The following is a 21,223-nucleotide window of genomic DNA, read 5'->3' as shown; positions in this document are numbered from 1 at the left end:
TGTTCCCAGCAACACGATTTGAAAAGTCAAAGTCTGGAAACAACTCAAATGACCCTTCAGCAATAGAATGGTATATATACAAATAGAAAATTATATACCTTAATGTTGAGCGAAAGAAAAAAGGCACAAAATATTGTATGATTTCTTTTTTTTTTATAACAAAGTGAATCAGTTATACATATACATATGTTCCCATATCTCCTCCCTCTTGCGTCTCCCTCCCTACCACCCTCCCTATCCCACCCCCCTAGGTGGTCACAAAGCACCAAGCTGATCTCCCTGTGCTATACAGCTGCTTCCCACTAGCTATCGGTTTTACATTTGGAAGTGTATATATGACCATGTCACTCTCTCACTTTGTCCCAGCTTCCCCTTCCCCTTCCTCGTGTCCTCAAGTCCATTCTCTAGTAGGTCTGTGTCTTTTTTCCTGTGCTGCCACTAGGTTCTTCATGACCTATTTTTTTTTTTTTTTTTTTAGATTCCATATATATGTGTTAGCATACGGTATTTGTCTTTCTCTTTCGGACTTACTTCACTCTGTTTGACAGACTCTAGGTCCATCCACCTCACTCCAAATAACTCAATTTCGTTTCTTTTTATGGCTGGGTAATATTCCATTGTATATATGTGCCACATCTTCTTTATCCATTCATCTGTCGATGGACACTTAGGTTGCTTCCATGTCCTGGTTACTGTAAATAGTGGTTCAGTGAACATTGTGGTACATGACTCTTTTTGAATTATGGTTTGCTCAGGGTATATGCCCAGTAGTGGGATTGCTGGGTGGTATGGTAGTGCTGTTTTTAGTTTTTTAAGGAACCTCCATACTGTTCTCCATAGTGGCTGTATCAATTTACGTTCCCACCAACAGTGCAAGAGGGTTCCCTTTTCTCCACACTCTCTCTAGCATTTATTGTTTGTAGGTTTCTTGATGATGGCCATTCTGACTGGTGTAAGGTCATAGCTCACTGTAGTTTTGATTTGCATTTCTCTAATGATTAATGATGTTGAGCACTCTTTCATATGTTTGTTGGCAATCTGTATATCTTCTTTGGAGAAATGTCTATTTAGGTCTTCTGCCCATTTTTGGATTGGGTTGTTTGTTTTTTTGATATTGAGCTGCGTGCACTGCTTGTGAATTTTGGAGATTAATCCGTTGTCTGTTGCTTCATTTGCAAATATTTTCTCCCATTCTGAGGGTTGTCTTTTTGTCTTGTTTATGGTGTCCTTTGCTGTGCAAAAGCTATGAAGTTTCATTAGGTCCCATTTGTGTATTTTTGTTTTGATTTCCATTTCTCTGGGAGGTGGGTCAAAAAGGATCTTGCTGTGATGTATGTCATAGAGTGTTCTGCCTATGTTTTCCTTTAAGAGTTTGATAGTGTCTGGCCTTACATTTAGGTCTTTATTCCATTTGGAGTTTATTTTTGTGTATGGTGTTAGGGAGAGTTCTAGTTTCATTCTTTTACATGTAGCTGTCCAGTTTTCCCAGCACCACTTATTGAAGAGGCTGTCTTTTCTCCACTGTGTATTCTTGCCTCTTTTATCAAAGATAAGGTGACCATATGTGCGTGGGTTTATCTCTGGGCTTTCTATCCTGTTCCATTGATCTGTATTTCCGTTTTTGTGCCAGTACCATACTGTCTTGATTACTGTAGCTTTGTAGTGTAGTCTGAAGTCAGGGAGCCTGACTCCTCCAGCTCTGTTTTTCTTTCTTCAAGATTGCGTTGGCTATTTGGGATCTTTTGTGTTTCCATACAAACTGTGAAATTCTTTGTTCTAGTTCTGTGAAAATGCCAGTGGTAGTTTGATAGGGATTGCATTGAATCTGTAGATTGCTTTGGGTAGTGTAGTCATTTTCACAATGTTGATTCTTCCAATCCAAGAACATGGTATATCTCTCCATCTATTTGTATCATCTAATTTCTTTCCTCAGTGTCTTATAGTTTTCTGCATACAGGTCCTTTTTCTCCTTAGGTAGGTTTATTCCTGGGTATTTTATTCTTTTTGTTGCAATGGTAAATGGGAGTGTTCCTTAGTTTCACTTTCAGATTTTTTGTTGTTAGTGTAGACGAATGCAAGACATCTCTGTGCATTAATTTTGTATCCTGCTCCTTTACCACATTCATTGATTAGCTCTAGTAGTTTTCTGGTAGCATCTTTAGGATTCTCTATGTATAGTATCATGTTATCTGCAAACAGTGACAGCTTTACTTCTTTTCTGATTTGTGTTCCTTTTATTTCTTTTTCTTCTCTGATTACTGTGGCTAAACCTTCCAAAACTATGTTGAATAATAGTGGTGATAGTGGGCAGCCTTGTCTTGTTCCTGATCTTAGTGGAAATGGTTTCAGTTTTTCACCATTGAGGATGATGTTGACCATGGGTTTGTCATATATGGCCTTTATTATGTTGAGGTAGGTTCCCTCTATGCCTACTTTCTGGAGGGTTTTTATCGTAAGTGGATGTTGAATTTTGTCGAAAGATTTTTCTGCATCTATTGAGAGGATCATATGGTTTTTATTCTTCAATTTGTTAATATGGGGTATCACATTGATTGATTTGCATATATTGAAGAATCTTTGAATTTCTGGGATAAACCCCACTTGATCATGGTGTATGATCCTTTTAATGTGCTGTTGGATTCTGTTTCCTAGTATTTTGTTGAGGATTTTTGCATCTATGTTCATCAGTGATACTGGCCTGTAGTTTTCTTTCTTTGTGACATTTTTTAAAAAATTAATTTATATATTTTTTATTTTTGGCTGCTTTGGGTCTTTGTTGCTGTGTGCAGGCTTTTTCTAGTTGCGGCAAGTGGGGGCTACTCTTCGCTGCAGTGCACGGGCTTCTCATTGTGGTGGCTTCTCTTGCTGTGAGGCATGGGATCTAGGTGCCCAGGCTTCAGTAGTTGTGGCACACGGGCTTAGGTTCTCCACGGCATGTGGGATCTTCCCGGACCAGAACTTGAACCCGTGTCCCCTGCATTAGCAGGCGGATTCTTAACCACTGTGCCACCAGGGAAGCCCCCCTTTGTGACATCTTTGTCTGGTTTTGGTATCAGGGTGATGGTGGCCTCGTAGAATGAGTTTGGGAGTGTTCCTCCCTCTGCTATATTTTGGAAGAGTTTAAGAAGGATAGGTGTTAGCTCTTCTCTAAATGTTTGATAGAATTTGCTTATGAGGCCATCTGGTCCTTGGCTTTGTTTGTTGGAAGACTTTTAATCACAGTTTCAATTTCCGTGCTTGTGATTGGTCTGTTTATATTTTCTAGTTTTCCTGGTTCAGTCTTGGAAGGTTGTGCTTTTCTAAGAATTTGCCCATTTCTTCCAGGTTGTCCATTTTATTGGCATAGAGTTGCTTGTAGTAATCTCTCCTGATCCTTTGTAGTTTTGTAGTGTCAGTTGTTACTTCTCCTTTTTCATTTCTAATTCTATGATTTGAGTCTTCTCCCTTTTCTTCTTGGTGAGTCTGGCTAATGGTTTATCAATTTAGTTTATCTTCTCAAAGAACCAGCATTTAGTTTTATTGATCTTTGCTATTGTTTCCTTCAAGATTCCTTTTTAACACACCATTCCCACCACCACCTATTGTTCCTTCTGCAGACTCCATATCCAGTTTCTGGGATTTATTGTTTTTTTAGCAGCCACGGCCTTCTTCACCTTTCTTTTTGGGACCCCCCCCCTCCCAACCCCCCAGCCCAAGCTGTAGGGAACATGATTGGGCTTTTGAAGCAATCTCATTAGTGGCTGAGTTAACTTGGGTTTCAGATTGGAGATGGGAGAGAGGACCCCTCATTTCTCCCCTTTTGATGGGCTATAGCACTCAGCATAGCTCTCTCGCCAAAGAAATCCCTCTCACAAATTCTTCCTCATTCATTCATATTCTCTCTCCCCCACCCCCACCCCTTTCTTATGGAGGTGAAATTCATATAGCATAAAATTAACCATTTTAAAGTGAAAAATTCAGTGGCATTTACTATAATACTCTCTTAACCTCAACTCAGCCCTTTTTTTAACCTCTTTTTGGGTGAGGGTTGCAAAGTTAACATTTTGGTTTATTTGATATTTCTTGGGTAAATTCTGCACATGGTCTAGCCCCTCACTTTTGGAGTTTCACAGCTGTTGTATCTTCTGCCTCAGTGGAAACTTCTAATTTAATGTCTTTTGTACATGGCTGTGTCCTTAGACCTTATAGAGCCCTATGAGGTGGGTGTCATTGTCCCTATTTTATAGGTTAGGAAACTGAGAGACGAAAAATGACTTGCCAGTGTTACACTGCCAAGGAGGGGCAAGGCCAGGATTTGAGCCTGCTCAGATCTGTCCAGCAGCAGTGGCAGTGCTGTATCCACGTTGACATGAAATGGTGGCCAACAGCCTGCTGTGCCTTCTGTCCCCACCTGGTCTCTGTCCTCTGAGCCATCCTAGCAGCCCTGGGCTTCCTCATGAGCAGCAGTGAAAGGTCGTGTCAAGACAAAGCAAGAATATCCATGTCCCATCTCTGCCAGTGAGCAGGCAGGAGGGCTGCCCCAGCAGTCTGGACCTCCGGCCTGGCCTGAGCTGGGGCCTTTCCAGGTGCTGGATGCAGCGAGGAAGTCCTCTGCCAGCACAGTTGACTGCTGGATTCTGGACACTAGAACTGCTTAGGCCCAGAGAGTGGCATAGTTTACTGGGTGTATGTATAAGGAGACTGGAGGCCAAGAGCCTGTGCTCCTTGAGGAAGGCAGAAGGGAAGGTGCAGGCCAACCCATCAGTCCTGAGGCACTCCTTGAGGCGCTTGAGGTGACTCCAGGCTGTGTCACCTGCCTTCTGGTCTCAAGCACCTGGGAGCCTCAAGATGGGCTTCAATTGTCTACAGAATGAAGGTCCCTGACACAGCATTCATCTGCCTGGGACTCTGAAGGCGGCTGTGGACGAAGGCCAGAGGTTTGCGTGGACAGCTCTGGGTGTCTGGGACTGGTGACTCCGGTGCTGTTCTCAAGGAGTGGCCCTTGAGCTTCCCACTAATTCTCCTTCTTGCTCTCTCCTTTCAGGGAACCCAAAAGGTGCGATGCTCACCCATGGGAACGTGGTGGCTGATTTCTCAGGCTTTCTGAAAGTGACAGAGGTGAATAAAGTAGACTCACCAATGCAGGTGTCTCTCAAGGACACCCTCAAGCCTCAGAGGTTTTTTGGGTTTTCTTTTTTTTTCCCTGATACAATCTGGGCTGCCTTTCACAGGCAGGAGTTTCTGTTCTCATTAGAGCAACCTCACATTCACAGATACTTTTAACCCCAAACACTGAAATGATCCATACCTGGTAAATATTCAGTTGATTTCTGAGAGTGCTCAGATCCCAGAAAGAAAAACGTGGAAACCTGTTTTTCATTTTTAACTTCAAATATTAAGATACCTGTGGTTTTACGTATACCTTTATTTAAAAGTAATCCTTAATAACTTGTTTTTCCAAGTAGGTCAGGGTTTAATTCAGTCATTTTGTGTTTAAGGACTACTAGAGTCTGAGAAACAATGGCAACTGCTAATTTATAAAACTGTACTTAAAAAAGGTAAATCTAAAATCACAAAAGCTTGATAACTTGGCCTGACAAAAACATGTTAGCACTTTTTAACCGGCTAAGAAAGAAGGACCTTTTTCCACAAGTGGTGAGTATCTGAATGTCCTACACTTTCCTAAAGGAGAAAGGAATGTACCTTTTCCTGTATAAATTAAGCTTTTTCTCTACTGTGGAGAAAATCGCTATCCACATTTATGCCAGATGGCATTATGGAGCATATGCCCATTTGTTATATATTTTGGTGGAAAACTGTGAGACACTGTTGGTAGCTGAGCCCAGACCAGGAGCCATGAGCAAGGTCCCCTGGGCTTGTCCAAACTCGTCCAAAAGCCAGCCCAGGAGACTGAAGACCTCTGTAAAAGGGCGGAGGGCAGGGAACTCAGCCAAGGAGAGCTCATCCCTGAATGGGGCCCCCTGGCCAGGTCAGCCCCTGTCCCTGAGGTCAGACCCATCCTGGAGAGTGGGGTCCCTCTTGGCCATCCGCTTTAAGGCCATGTTCCCAGGCTGTAGCTTATGAGGCCTGGTTCCACCCACCACACCTCTGTCCGGGGCACGTACCCCGGCCCCAGTAGGCATAGACCTAGGGTTCTCTTGGCCCCTTTCTCTCGAAGGAGGACCAGAAAGTGCCAACAGGCTGAGACCCTCTGAATCGCTGTCCGGGTGGCCCAGGAAAGCTGGTGAAGTGGGGCCTGAGGCAGATCCTGCAGCTGTGGGGAGGGAGAGGCGTGCCGGTCTGGCGCGAAGACTGAACGAGGTGCAGGCCCTCCCAGAGGAGACTTCCCTGCGGAGCTCGACTCTGCTGGTTTATGTGTGCTTCAGTTGGCTCTTTGCTTCTGCAGATAACCTAGACCCACTGGCGCTTCTACCTAACACTCCACTTCCTACACTGCCCTGTCTCTCTGTCTCTCTCTCTTTTCTTTCTGCGCCTCCCATCTTCCTCTCTCTCCTCTCTCTCTCACTTTTCTCTCGCTGTCATCTCACCTCTCTCTCTGTCCCCCCTTCCCCACTGCCCTTCCCCTCTTCATGTTTGCCCCTCCAGGTCATTTTCTCTTTATTGTTTTATGACTCTCTTGTCGTCTTCCTGTCAGTGTTTCTTTCCTTTCTGTCTCCCATGCCCGGCACCTGCAGAAAGTGATCTTTCCGAGACAGGACGATGTGCTCATCTCCTTCCTGCCTCTGGCTCACATGTTTGAGAGAGTCATCCAGGTAAGACGCCCGCCTGACTGACCGGGCCTTGCCTGGGCTCCTTCTGTTTTCTTACAGAGTCAGTGGGCTCCCACTTGTGCGGATGTGCACATTTCCTATTTGCCTTTAGCACACATGTTTGAGCGAATGGTGCAGGTAAGGCCCTGGCTTCAGGGAGGCACAGTCTGAGCCCAGAACCCAGAACCCTAGCAGGGTGTCACACTTGTCACTGGCAGCTTGAAGTAGAACTAAACTGGCCTGTCCTCGGAAGGTGCCACAGGGGTCAGAGGGGTCAGAGGACCTTGGACCCCCTGATCTGTCCCTCCTGTGAGCACTGCTCCAGGGAGGACCCAGGCCTGCTTGTCTTGCTGTGGACACACCTTGGCTGAGAAAGGCCCCAGCTGCTCAGAGAGCATTGCAGCTCTGCAGAAGTGCTTTACCATTCAAGCTCTGTACAGTATGGCTCCATTTATGGCCCAAACACCTATATTCTGTAACTTTCATCACTCACTAAACTCCTAAAAAAGGAAACAAGACAGTGAAGTTGAAAGGGGAGTCAAACTATCATGGCCCCTCAGGCTGTGGATGGGACTGGTGTTATGGTTGGACCTGGGACAGGCCTTGTGGGGACACAGAGAGAATGGAGGAGTCCTCCTGAGGTTGTGGGGACAAAGAATTATCCGTGTGTGTCACTTAAGGGACCAGCCTGTGCATAAACTATCTCCTAAGCCTCTCCCGTTTTGCCTTGGGGGAGGTCTGGTACACTAGGGCGTGCTTTCAAGCTTTCCAGACCTGGATTCGCATGCCAGCAATTACCGTGAACTAGTTTTGGGACTCTAGGCAAATCCCTTTCTTTACCTCTGTGACCTTTGCATTCCTCATCTGTAAAACAGAGATTAGAAATTCTGTTTCCCGTATAGAATAGCTCTGAGCATGACAGAAAGGAGCCCCTGGCATACTCTTAGTCCCATTAGCAACCAGCCAGGCTCTGCCTTGGCCTCCCACCGCCAACATTAGCAGCACCTCCAGTACTTGTGGGCACTGCATACCCTTCCAGAGTTGCCGAGGTATCCCTGGGGAAGACCACAGGCGCTCTGAGACCTGGAGCGGACACACCGATAGGGTGTTATACAGCTCAGAGACTGAGTCCTCAGGGAGGCCCCTGTCCAGGCTTTGGGAGTAAGCTTGAAGGGGCAGGCACCAGTGAGACTGGCTGCTCTGGCATCTCCCAAAGACTCAGGATTCCACCCTGTCTCCTGCTGCTTCTCTCCATGTCTGAGTGGGACTTGGTGGGGAGGGGTGTGTGTGTGGGGGGGTGTCACCTCTAATGGCTTCCTTCAGTGTCCCAAGGCAGCAGCCAGAGCTGGGTGAGGGGTGTCACCGGCACCCTCCGTGTGGGGCAGAGCTTTGGACAGCTCTGGATTACAGCCAGGAGTGACTGCCCTGAGGGACTCCTCCCTTCCTGTCCACTTCTTCCAGTCTGTCGTCTACTGCCACGGAGGGCGCGTCGGCTTCTTCCAGGGAGACATCCGCCTCCTCTCAGATGACATGAAGGCTCTGTGTCCTACCATCTTCCCTGTGGTCCCACGACTACTGAACCGCATGTACGACAAGGTGAGCTCCGCGGGGAGTCTCTGGCCAGGCTGAGCAGCTGCATATCTGCTTGTTTGGACAGAGGCTGGAGCCCCAGGCTGGCTTTCTACACCACCAGCCCCAGGTCCTGGAAGTTGCCTCTTCTCTTGTATTCCCTGACTCTCACCCCTCCTTCTCCTGTTTTCTTCCTATTCTCCAAAACCCTGGTTGGGAGATTTCGGGGGGAGGGCTTCTTTCCCAACAACGTGCCTGGGCCTTGGTAGCGTTAACCTTTAGCTGGATGTCACACATTCAGTGACCTCCTGCAGGGACAGAAATAGAGTGTGGCTCCTCTGCTGGCCAATCTAGGCCTTCTTCCTGGGGGTGTATCTAGAGGTGGGACCTGCAGTCTTTACAGCTGTTTCCAACTTCTGTTCCTCAGATCTTCAGCCAGGCAGACACATCATTAAAGCGCTGGCTCCTGGAATTTGCAGCAAAGCGTAAACAGGCTGAGGTCCAGAGTGGAATCATCAGGAATGATAGTATCTGGGATGAACTCTTCTTTCATAAGATTCAGGTAAGAAAACGAACAAGTGATGATAGAGTGGCACCCAAGTGTCCAATGGGTGACCTTACAGAAGAATTAGAGAAGTTCATCCCAATAGTGTGTAATCTTATAAAACAGTAACTTTTTGCTAATGAAATCAATGCTTAACCACTGAAATTTTAAAGGACCCATTTTTGTTCATTGGAGATGTGTTACATTTGCCAAAGGCAACCAGCAAGAAGGACTCCTGGAAAGTAAGTTCCTTGACCTCTATAGGCAGTAGGGCAGCTTTGCCCTTGGGTAGTCAGATTCACCAAGCAAGCAGCTCTTGGGGCTCGAAGATTCTCTTGCCCCTCCCTGTAGCCTTGGCCACGGTGGCTTTCCAGTAGCACAAGGTTCTAGCCAGATGACCAAGAATCTTCCTTTCCCTCCGTGTTTCCCATCTCTTCAGCCTCTCTTAAACCAAGCTGTTTATGAATTACTCATTCCTGTCTCCTCACTAAAGTTTTAAAGCTGTGCATTACTCAAAGAACTTGTGGTTAATTTGTACCAGTACTCATTTTTCCTTACTACTCTATTTTTAGCTATGAAAACTAATATTTAAAATCTCTTGGCTCAACTTACAGAAACAAAGTGTTTAAAAAATTCTTTGACCTCTGCAGTGCATAGTAAATAGCTCATGGCATTGATTTAGAAATGAAAAAAGGCCATGCCATTAAGGTGGAAGTGGGAAGACATTGTCCTCAGTAATTGTTTTGGTTGCTTGCAAATGATGGGAGAGTGAGGGAACAGCTGTGTATTTTAAGAAAGGGAGAACCAAAATTATAGAATGCCACACAGATTAATGGCCCTTATCTCAAAATACATAAAAGAATTGGCCATATTGTGGGTTGGATTGCAAAGCTGATTGGGCTGATTCATTTGGAAGAAGGGGGCTTCCTCAGCTCATGTGTTGTACAGCCTCAGGCGGCCTCTCTGATCCCAACCCTAGGGTCCAGGTAGGGTACAGCTGCTGAACGTTGATGTTAGGTGAGGCCCAGGTGAGCTACACTCCACTTGCCACAGCACAGACTCTGGCAGGTTCTTCTCTCTTCCCACAGGCCAGTCTTGGTGGGTGCGTGCGGATGATTGTTACTGGAGCGGCCCCCGCGTCACCAACGGTCCTGGGATTCCTCCGGGCGGCTCTGGGGTGCCAGGTATTTCCTTTATGTGGCCTTCCCTGGGGGCAGTGGGGTGAGTGTTAGGATGGGGCAGGAAACCCATTATACCCTCTACTGTACAGAGAAATATTCTGGGGGCAAGATCTTTGTGGAATAAAAGCTCCCTTCTCTGAAGATGTAAAAAGCCCAGGGTCACTGAAAGCCAAGATAACCTTGTCACATTGTGGAAAGCCCAGGTGTGTGTATCCACTCTGGGAGAAAACTGTATATGGATCATCAGTGTGCTGGAGAACCTGTCCCACACCTGTACCAGCATCTCTGCATTCTCCAGCCTGCAGACTCTTTCCCAGCCCAGAGAAGGAGCACGAGGGAGGGGGATAAAAGTTCATTTGTGTGTTTTTATTTGATTCAGTAGGTTTTGTCATTGCTAAAAAAATTCATTCCTTTATTTATCCATTCAATTAATGTTTGTCAGGTTCCTACTTATGCAGACTATAGTAACATAGTTGTGACTGGTGGGTTTTAAGTAAAGTAGGCACATCTACTTCATAAATGTGCATGCTTAAAATTTTATCCTTTAGAAGCCGTGGGCTTCTTGGGAATTCCCTGGCGGTCCAGTGGTTAGGACTCAGTGTTTTCACTGCCGTGGGCTCAATCCCTGGCTGGGGAACTAAGATCCTGCAAGCCGCCAAAAAAAAAAAGGAAGGAAAAAAGAAGCCAGGGGCTTCTTACGCTGACTTCCTGTTCTACACCAACATGAGCTGACTGCTCCTAAAGGCAGCTCTCCCACATGGTCTATTCATGCGAGCACATGGGGCTCTGAAGGGGAATATCTTACAGAGACAAAATCTTTATTGGATTTTAAAATGTTTGTCTTTAATACATATTATTCAAATTAGAAATAGAGTCAGTGGTTGAAAATAGGTTAGAAGTCTTTATCCCAAACCATATAACCTTATCTACTAAGTGTCTGTGGTTAAAAATAGCATTTCTTCCAAGCAGAGTAGCTATACCTGTTGTCGTGTTCAGTTTCTCCTGAAGGTACCTACTTCCAGAGCACCTCCCCTCCCACCGTCCCCAGCATGGAGCAACCAGATGCTCCGTGAGAGGTTAGCTGGCTGAAAAGGGCAGCCAGCTATCTGCAGGCAGGTGGGCACCTACAGTATGGTTTCTGTGTTTTGCTTGAAGGTTTATGAAGGTTATGGCCAAACTGAGTGCACAGCTGGATGTACCTTCACTACACCCGGGGACTGGACATCAGGTAGGATTGGCTGGAGATGTGAGAATGAGTTAGAACAGCAGGCTGTAAAACTTCCTCATGGAAAGTATGTTTACATAGGAAACAGCAGAAGAAACAGAAGAAAAACAATGATGGTAGTTTTGTCTGTGTTGTGGCATTATGGATCTGTTTCTTTTTGTTACATATTTTTGTATTTCCTACTATATTTTGTATTTTCCTATTTCTTTTATAAATAAATAGAAGTTATGTTAAAAAAAAGTAGTAGATCACAAAATACAGCTCCAGGTAGAAAAATCCTATGATATCAATATATTGGATTTTATAGTTTCTAAGTATCACACAGTCTCGTTTCAGAATGAAGGAAGCAGGCTGTGAATTGGATATGATTTAGGAAGGAGAGGCAAGTTTATAGCAGCCAGTGCGCTGTTTCTTGAAGAGCCATTTCAGAGGCTCTTTGGAACTATGGTCTCCTGTGATAGCAACATCTAAAAGGCAATGGCAACCTCAGAAAGGAGCAGCTACTATCCACACCCTCATTCTGAAGGGACCGATCTTTCAGGGCAAGGAGGAAGCAGTAGGTAGCCCATGTATTGGCTGTCACTAAACTTAGACCAAATACAATCATCTGAAAAACATTCAGCAAAAGAATTCTTCAGGATACCAACTTCCTCTGTGAGCCTGGAGCCACGCTTCACGCTTAAGTTTGCTCAACTACAAACTAGAAAATTTGGGATGATGTGCACAGAAAAGAAATATGCTTAGTAGCGTAATACTATTTTCAGAGCACCTTGAGGTAGTCAGCAGAAACATGATAGGTGGATTCTAAATTGAAATCACATTTGGCAAAGTCAGGTACAGAAGTTTTATCTCCTTAAACTCTAGCTGAATAAAGCCTATCTTGTATGTGAAGTTTTTGATCTCCCTACCACTGGCACCTTTACTACACGGACCATTTTCTGAGGTCCTGGCTCATTAACTTTGTTCTTGTTACTGCGATCATATTTACTGATCATTTACATGTATACCCTTCCTTTGGACACTTTCTTCCCTCTTATGATGTCCTGCATTTTCCTATGTGAGGCTTTTGAGGTTTTACCTTTTTTATGCATCCTTACCATAAAAACTTGCAAAGGTTATTGAGTATGAGAGGATCGGTATCTTTGTACAATATTATAAAAGATTTGGCGGTCTCTCATTTAAAAGAGAAACGAAAGTGTCACAGCCTGCTTTTTGTTTATGTGGCTCACTTTATTTCAGGACCTTGGCCAGCATCTGCTTAAAAATCCTGCGCCTTGCCAGTGAATTGTGTAACCACCACAATTACTAGAAAATGACTTAGATGTAGTTTTGTGGTGGGGGTATATAAGACCAAGAAAATTTGCCGTCTTATTTGAGGGCGTGGGGTGGCGAGTTGCCTCATCCTTGTTTTCCATTTCAACAGTCTGGTGACTGGAAGAAAAAGCAATAATGACTATATTTTATGATCCCCAAACCAAAACATATGATCTGATGATGGGGAAAGTGTTTTAATATAAAAAATCCTGACTGTTTGGTTGGTGTGGGTATGAGCCTCCCCAGAGACCTGTACAGGTTGACTCTGGGCCATGTAAGCCTGGCCGGCTGTTTAAGAATCAGATGTAAAACAAAGGCCCAGCAGAGGTTGGCCTCTCCTTTCTCCAGAACTTTGTTTTATCATCAATGCTTGCTTGTGACAAACGCCCATCTAGAGGTGTATTGCTTTCCATCCACGATTCCCCACTTTGACCACTTGAGGGGTTTCACATGGCGTGGAGCATCTTCAGTGCTGAAATTGATCTGAACACTGACAAATGCACATTGTTCTGGTGTTCTAGGACACGTAGGAGCACCTCTGCCCTGCAATCATATCAAGCTCGTGGATGTCAAGGAACTGAACTATTGGACCAGCAAAGGAGAAGGAGAGGTAAACTTGAGCGTTTAGCCATTCATGTTTGTGGATGCTCTACATGTAGCGAGGAAAAGAAAAAAAAATGGAAATGGAATTGTTTTCCTTTCACCCTATGTGTAAAGTCATTTTATATTATTGATTAATTTGACTCAACTGAATTGAGCATTTTCTCTCCTGTTTATGAAGTAACCAACCCTCAAGGCTGGGACTGGGCTGGTCCAAAACAAGATTTGGGATTCGCAGACTGTTTTAAAAATCCATTTTTTTCTTAACTGGCACGGCTTGTTGCTGTGTATCTGTGCAGGCAGAAACATGACCATTTGCAAATAGGCCAGATGGGGTAGATAGAGCTGTGGGACCTTAAACGCAACAACATTTGAATTATAGGGGTCCCAGAAGGAGAAGAGAGAGAGAAAGGACCTGAGAAAATATTTGAAGAGATTATAGTCGAAAACATCCCTAGCATGGGAAAGGAAATAGCCACCTAAGTCCAGGAAGCACAGAGAGTCCCAGGCAGGATAAACCCAAGGAGAAACATGCCGAGACTGTCGGCATGTTTTGTCAGTAATCAAACTGACAAAAATTAAAGACAAAGAAAAATTATTGAAAGCAACAAGGGAAAAATGACAAATAACATTCAAGGGAACTCCCATAAGGTTAACAGCTGGTTTCTCAGCAGAAACCCTACAAGCCAGAAGGGAGTGGCATGACATATTTAAAGTGATGAAAGGAAAGAACCTACAACCAAGATTACTCTACCTGGCAAGTATGTCATTCAGATTCGATGGAGAAATCAAAAGCTTTACAGACAAGCAAAAGCTAAGAGAATTCAGCACCACCAAACCAGGTCTACAACAAATGCTGAAGGAACTTCTCTAAGTGGGAAACACAAGAGAAGAAAAGGACCTACAAAAACAAACCCAAAACAATTAAAATGGTCATAGGAGCATACGTATCGATAATTACCTTAAACGTGAATGGATTAAATGCTCCAACCAAAAGACACAGGCTTGTTGAATGGATACAAAAGCAAGACCCATATATATGATGTCTACAAGAGACTCACTTCAGACCTAGGGACACATACAGACTGAAAGTGAGGGGATGGAAAAAGATATTCCATGCAAATGGAAATCAAAAGAAAGCTGGAGTAGCAATACTCATATCAGATAAAATAGACTTTAAAATAAAGAATGTTACAAGAGACAAAGAAGGACACTACATAATGACCAAGGGATCAATCCAAGAAGAATATATAACAATTATAAATATATATGCACCCAACACTAGGAGCACCTCAATACATAAGGCAATTGCTAACACCTATAAAAGAGGAAACTGACAGTAACACAATAATAGTGGGGGACTTTAACACCTCACTTACACCAATGGACAGATCATCCAGAAAGAAAACTAATAAGGAAACACAAGCTTTAAATGACACAATAGACTAGATAGATTTAATTGACATTTATAGGACATTCCATCCAAAAACAACAGATTACACTTTCTTCTCAAGTGCACATGAAACATTCTCCAGGATAGATCACATCTTGGGTCACAAATCAAGCCTTGGTAAATTTAAGAAAATTGAAATCATATCAAGCATCTTTTCTGACCACAATGCTATGAGATTAGAAATCAGTTACAGGGAATGAAACGTAAAAAACACGAACCCCTTAATACCTTGCCATAGGGAATTTTCTTAATGCCAAGTGACCCTTGTAACCTTTCCTTCAGATTTTATGTGTCAAGTTTATTGCTTCATGTGGGTGTTCTTCTTCTGTCTGTTGGCTTCTCTTCTGCCTGGAGCCTGGCTACTCGATGTGTGGTCCATGAACCAGCAGCATCTGTATTACCTGGAAGCCTCTTAGAAATGCAGATGCACTGTCCCTGACTTCCTGACCAGAATCTGCATTTCACCAAGATCCCCAGGTGGTTGCACTTTAAATTTAAGAAACATTCTATTCCCACTGCCTGTACAAAGGGCATCATTATATACAACAGAGGAAGGAATTAATTTAATGGCTATTAATATGTCACTCATTGCTTAGTGATGGATTTTACCAAGACAGCACCAGGCCGTCTCCCCGGGACTGTAGTGTATGGGTGTTTGCTTGCTTAGTGGATTTTGCCTGAGTCCATCCAGGATCTTTGCCACCAGGGAGGGGGAACTTCTGAAGGTAATAAATCTCCATCCCTGGGGCCTTCGAGTGAAAACTCCTGAGCCGCTGGAAGCTTAGAACTGTCACCTGTAAGATTTATTTTTTAATCTTGGCTTGAAGTCCTCTCTGACGTTATTGCTGTTTTGCACTTTATACTTGTTTTTTCCTAAAATAAGTTTGGAATCATGGTGGAGATAGCTTGATAGACCCACAAGAAAGTATAAAATTCTCCCTTGAGAACTGACAACAAGCACATCAACCATGGATCAGGGTGTTTAATCTTTCAAGTCCCCTAAAGCAACCTTTCCTGTGAAAGGTGGAAACATGCCAGCAGCTTTAAAAGATCAGAAATGCTTTCTTTCCTTGCTTGTTAAATGTGACGCGTTTCTGACCCAGATACTCTTTTCAAACTTTACACTTCTGATGGATTTTATAGCTCTGGAGAGAAACAGATTCCTTCAAAACTAAATAAAGAATTTATCCAAGAGCTCTAATTTAAAAGTTAAAAGATTTTGAAGCACTAAAAGATACAGAAAGAACAATCTGTGCTCTGGTGTTTAATGACACAAAATAAAATACCTTTAACATTTTGTATTAAAAAGTAAAAAAAAAAAGTACTTTTCGAATCATCTTTCATGTTGAACATTCTACATACTCAGAATGTGGAATGCACAGCTACATGAGATTATGTACGTTCCATAAATATTTACATACTGATGTGAGTCATTACTCTGAGTCATTACATACTGAGTCATTACTATGACTCAGCCATTACATACTGAGTCATTACTATGAAATAAATCATATGCACACATTTTAAGAAGACTACTATTGTTTCCTAAAAGAGTATATGTAGGTGCATCCCCCTCATCTACAAAATTAACCACTACAACACATTTGAATCTTCCCTTGCTCCTCCAGACTTTCATTCCCCTAGTTAAGTATTACCCTGCTTTTATTAAACCAATCTTTGTATTGTTTTTCTTTGTAATCTATCATGTATGTAGGTAACTTTAAACAATAAATTGTCTTGTGTTGCCTTGCTTTTAACTTTATAAATAGGATATTCCTGCATACATTCTTGTGTGACTTGCATTTTTTTTGTTCTACATTAGTTTTTGAGGTCCAGCCATGTAGATATGAATAGCTAATCAATTTTCATGGCTGTATGCTTTTTGATGCATATTATACCATGTTTTACACACCTATTTCACCATTTTATGTTAATAGACATTTTGATTGTGCCATTTTTTATTATAAAAATGCTATAAATATTGGTACAGCTGCTAAGAACCATCTTGCCAGTGATTTTTAAATTTTCCTTATGCACAAACTATCTGACATTCCTAACAAGTACAGTCAATTTAGTGAAACAACAGTCAGTACCATGGATTTAGTGGCACACTCCAATGGTTAAGATGAATGAATGCTCGAGAACCCAGTTGTCACACTGGTTGTGCACATAGACCCAGCCGTTGGCTCCACTAATATCTATGAAAGGACCCTAGAGCTCTAGAGGAAATGTGTTGAAAAATGTATAAGGAGCCTTTCTTGTGTATTTTCATAAAATTGTGCTGATGTGCAGGCTGTCTTGTTAATATAGTTTCCAAGAAGAAAGTGTCCCTAAGATGAGTGGAATTACAAAGTTTAAACATTCCATGAGACAGTATAATGACTTTTCTTCATTACAACTTTCCTACTTTTCTGATGTAATTCTGTGTTGTCACTGAGTGGCAAAAACAGAACTTGGAGTCACAGCACTTTCTTCCTAACCAATGTATAAATTTAGAGTGACCTCTATACGCACGGCTATAAATATCCAGTTGATTCCTACAGAACAGTTTCAGCCACTGAGTCAAACGAACTTAGTCAACTGTACGTTTTATATCGACACAGCAGCATCTTTTTTTCCTAGAGAAACAATATATACTATTTTAAAAATTCAAGTAATGCCTTTGCCAAACTAAAACAAACAAAACCAAAACACACTAATTTACTAATGTTAAATAAAAAGGTGGATACTATTTTTACTGAAGGAAAACCAGAAGAGGCAGGTCTAGGACCAACAGGCATGGAGTTCTGATTCTCAATAGATTTATTATAGTCACAAGTTTTATGCACATGTAGAACCCTTGCTCAGGGCCCCTTTGTCTCCATAATTCATTGGGCGTTCCAGCCCTGTTCTGGGTAAAGTAGGACAGGTCAGCTACAGCTTGAGTGGAAGCTCTACCCTGAAAACTCCAATGTCTGGGTAATTATTCAATCCAAAGAGTAGCTTATGTCAGTATCTGTTTACTTATCTTTTTGATTAGTGTCTGACGGTACCAGAATATGTGTGATGTTGACATGGAAGTGAACTTCATCCAATCCATGCTTTCTAGCAATATTTGGACTAATAAAGCCAGTGTTCCTGGGTCAACTAGGTGAAAGCCAGTTAATGATATCTGATTTTTCACAGAAAACAATACCCTGTGTTCTGAAATACTCCTTGACCAGGTTTCCTTCCCATTACTGGTTGTCCTAATGGATAGTCAACGTAGATAGGAAAGCTGAGTGCCTGGTCATGAAGCAGGGGGCTCAAGCACCTCTGGTAGAATCAGCCAGCTTTCAGTATCTGATGAGACCCCATCCAGTGTCACAAAGCAGCGCATACCGAAAGCCGCAGTGTTCCTGAGGAAGAAGGGGCGGCAGAGAGGTAGTTGGAGAGGACACTGCTTGAGAGAAGGCAGGAGACAGGTGAGAACGCTGGCGGCTGTTCCTGTCCTCTCTTTCCATCACTGTAGTTTCCACAGTGGATTTCCTGAGGGAAAGTGTCCATTTTTCTACCCATGCCTCGTGACAGCCTCATATCAGGATTCCTTATGCTGTGGGCTGAGAGAAACCGGGCATTTGTCCCTACAGATCTGTGTGAGAGGACCAAATGTGTTCAAAGGTTACTTGAAAGATCCGGAGAGGACAAAGGAGGCCCTGGACGACGACGGCTGGCTTCACACTGGAGACATTGGGAAGTGGCTGCCAGTATGTATGTTTGGAACCGTGGGCCTCCACACATGGTGGTGGTGGGGGTGTGTATAATCTGATTCACTCCAAGGCAGGAGTCTTTATATCCACCCTGACAGGTAATCATTCCAGAATACCTCTGGGAAATGGGAGGTTCTTCCTTACCTCGCCCCCAGAGCCTCCTCCTGCATCCTCCTGATGAAGGTGACAGGGATCTTCTGGGAGCGTAGAACTGGAGTTTGAGGCCTACCCCCTACCCTTAAGAGGTTTCCAGGAAGAGATCTGACAGCGTTCTGGAATCCGATGAGTGAAGTACAAGGAGCATGGGGCTCGTAACTCTGGGAGATCTGACGAAGGCAGGGCCTGGGAGCCCATGGACACTGGCCGCCAGCTGACAGGTGGCACTGAGCAGTGTGAAGAGCTTGGAGCTGGGCAGGAGGATGCTGGCTTTCCTTTGTCTCTGCTAGCAGCTGCTCTCGTGACCTTGAGCAAAGCTTCATCCCTCTCTGGGGCTCTGTATTGACTCAGTTATAGAATAAGAAAGTAAGGCTACATGGCATTCTTTAGCGGTGGCCCCCAACTTTTAGCCAAAACCAGTAGTGGTGCCTCATTCTGTCATTTGTAAAATGGAGGTGATAACATTGCTTACCTCTATGGTCGTTGTTGTAAGGAACAAATGAGATTATACCTGTAAAGCCCTTAGCACAATACCTGGCACCCAGGAGATGCTTAGATGGAAACGATGACCAGAAAAGAACTATGTAACTGAAACCGAGAGCCTCCACCTGCAGCAGCCCACCCCAGGAAACCTTTCCTGTGTCTCTGGGAGATTGCTAAGATTTTGGGTGGAGTTCTGAGATGTTGAATTTATTGGACAGGTGAATGATGTTAAGCCCTCCAGGGGCCCTCTGGGCTGGTGAGCTGATTTGCCCCTGCTTGGAACTGCGCATTTCACTTTGAGACACCCTCACTCTTGCAGCAGACATGGATGTATCCCTGGGCCAGGGACTATGCTCAGGGGAGAGACACATCTTTAGACAGTTCCCAACCCAGTGTGATGGGCATGAGATGAGGGTCATGCTCACCTAGGGGAGAAGGACAAGCGCCTACTGGCTCTGAGTCTCAGGATTTAAGTCCTGTTCCAAGAGGAGAGGGGAGAGTGGGAAGGACAGTCAGGGCAGGAGTAATAGCATGTGCTAAGTAGAGAGACACTAGAGGTGTGAGGCAAGGAATTCTAACTGAGGTTCCCACAGATGTGGAGGAGGGAGGCTGGAGAAGCAGCAGGACCCTGGACACTGGCAGAGGGTAGATTGTCCCATCAGCTAACGAAGCCTAGGCTTCAGCCTTCACTTGCGTAGGCCCCTTTCAAGGCTCTGCACTTCATTTTATATTATTTTTCGTAAAGGTGGGGGTCTCAAAACTGGAAAAAACTTGAAGTCCCACAAAACTCTGGATCTGCCACTGATGCCCTGTAACTTGGATGAAACCACCCACCTTGCAGGGTGTTGTGAGAAGCAAGTGAATTGATTCATGTGAAGCACCTAGTGCTGTGCCTGAACTCAGAGCCCGAGGCAGTAGGCAGGCAGTCTGTGGGAGTCAGTTTTTAAAATTATTACTATTTTGAAATAGTATTAGGTAGATCAAGGAAAAGGTCTAAGTGTCTGATCCAGAAAGACCTGGTTCTCCCACCTCCTAGCTGTGTGGCCTTGGAGGCGTTAACTGACCTCTCTAATCCTCACCTTCACCATTTATGAAATGGAGGTGATGACACCCAGCTCATGGGGTGCCACGAGGACCAAAGAAGCCAGTGTAGGGAAAGGCCCTGATGTCCAGCCTGGATTTTGAGCAAAACAAGGCCTGCTTGTTTTTCTCTTCTGGCGAGACTACTCTGCTTCTGATGATTGAACAGATAGAGCAGGGCCAGAGTGTGTGCACACGTTCAGTAAGGAAGTGGTTTTGATGGAGGAGGAGGTGTCTGTGAGAAGGATTTATGAGTGAGGACAGATGAGCCTGACTGCTGGAAGTCCCAGGAGAGGCCAATGGCAAGGCCATCTCCAGGTCTGGGGCTTGGGGAATGGGACAGGCTTGAGGAGGAGAAGGATGAGCTTCCTTTAGGGCATGTTGCATCGTGCAGGGAAAAGGGCCTGGTTTTTGTAGAGTTTGGAGGATAGTGAGGTTCTGGGTCTGGAACTCAGTGAAGACCTCTGGCTGGAAGCTCAGACATATGCAGGAGTGGCCACTTAGGAGATAAATGGTGGTCACCTCAAGGAGCATCGTCAGTGAAGGTGAGGAAGTTGCAACATTCAAGGAGAGAGCCAAAGGAGAGAGACCCACCTATTCACCTTGGAAATTCAAAAAGTTTTGAAGGGAGTCAGGGAGGTGAGTGGGGTTCCTGGAGGCCAGGGGTGCAAGCACTCACTGCCCAAGGGGTGGCCTGCCTGCTGCAGAGGTCCTGGAGGGAGAGGGCTCCTAATGCCACCTGGGGTCCTCTGCCAGAGCTGTGCTATGTGCTGAAGGATGGAGAGGCTGCTCTTTGGGAGTGGTGGCCTAAGCATGGTTCAAGGGGGAGAATCTGAAGATGCTGCTGAGAAAAGCGACAGCTGGAGCGAGGGCCTGGGTTAGAGGAGCCCTGATGGGAAGGTGGGTGGCCTCCTGAGGAGGAGGGCACCTGTTGCTGGGCACCAGGGTGGCAGGGGTGGGAGGGGGAGTAGGGCGCATGGTGAGGGTACAGGACAGTGGGCACTCAGGGCCCAGCAGAGCTTGGGAGCCATCCACCCTTGTGCACGGCGTCCCTCTCCAGCCGTGCAGTGGCTCCATGAGAGCAGAGATGTCAGGTGCACGAGCAGATCTGGTGGGGCTTGCAGGGTGAGACCGGGCGTTG

The 21,223-nt window shown here is 44.6% G+C and overlaps 1 protein-coding gene across 23 annotated transcripts in view; it reads left to right on the top strand.

Annotated features, from left to right (window-relative positions):
• Window positions 1–21,223, top strand: part of ACSL6 (acyl-CoA synthetase long chain family member 6) — a 96,444-nt gene that overhangs the window by 60,393 nt on the left and 14,828 nt on the right. For 15 of the 23 annotated variants that reach the window (XR_012330845.1, XR_012330844.1, XM_073802493.1 and 12 more), the window contains 8 exons: window positions 5,024–5,097; window positions 6,675–6,752; window positions 8,211–8,345; window positions 8,746–8,880; window positions 9,951–10,046; window positions 11,199–11,271; window positions 13,104–13,192; window positions 18,244–18,360. Coding sequence is in view for 19 of the 23 variants with exons in the window: in XM_073802493.1 (XP_073658594.1) it covers window positions 5,024–5,097; window positions 6,675–6,752; window positions 8,211–8,345; window positions 8,746–8,880; window positions 9,951–10,046; window positions 11,199–11,271; window positions 13,104–13,192; window positions 18,244–18,360 (797 nt within the window). In the remaining 4 variants the exon portion in view is untranslated. Of the gene's footprint in view, window positions 1–5,023; window positions 5,098–6,674; window positions 6,753–6,809; window positions 6,888–8,210; window positions 8,346–8,745; window positions 8,881–9,950; window positions 10,047–11,198; window positions 11,272–13,103; window positions 13,193–13,856; window positions 18,100–18,125; window positions 18,365–19,747; window positions 20,722–21,223 lie in introns of those variants that run through there. The other 8 variants (XR_012330847.1, XR_012330848.1, XM_073802487.1 and 5 more) reach the window with 8 other exon arrangements.

The sequence above is a fragment of the Tursiops truncatus genome, chromosome 3, assembly GCF_011762595.2.
Source record: "Tursiops truncatus isolate mTurTru1 chromosome 3, mTurTru1.mat.Y, whole genome shotgun sequence".
Classification (NCBI taxonomy): domain Eukaryota; kingdom Metazoa; phylum Chordata; class Mammalia; order Artiodactyla; family Delphinidae; genus Tursiops; species Tursiops truncatus.
This window is presented reverse-complemented; position numbering and strand designations above follow the sequence as displayed.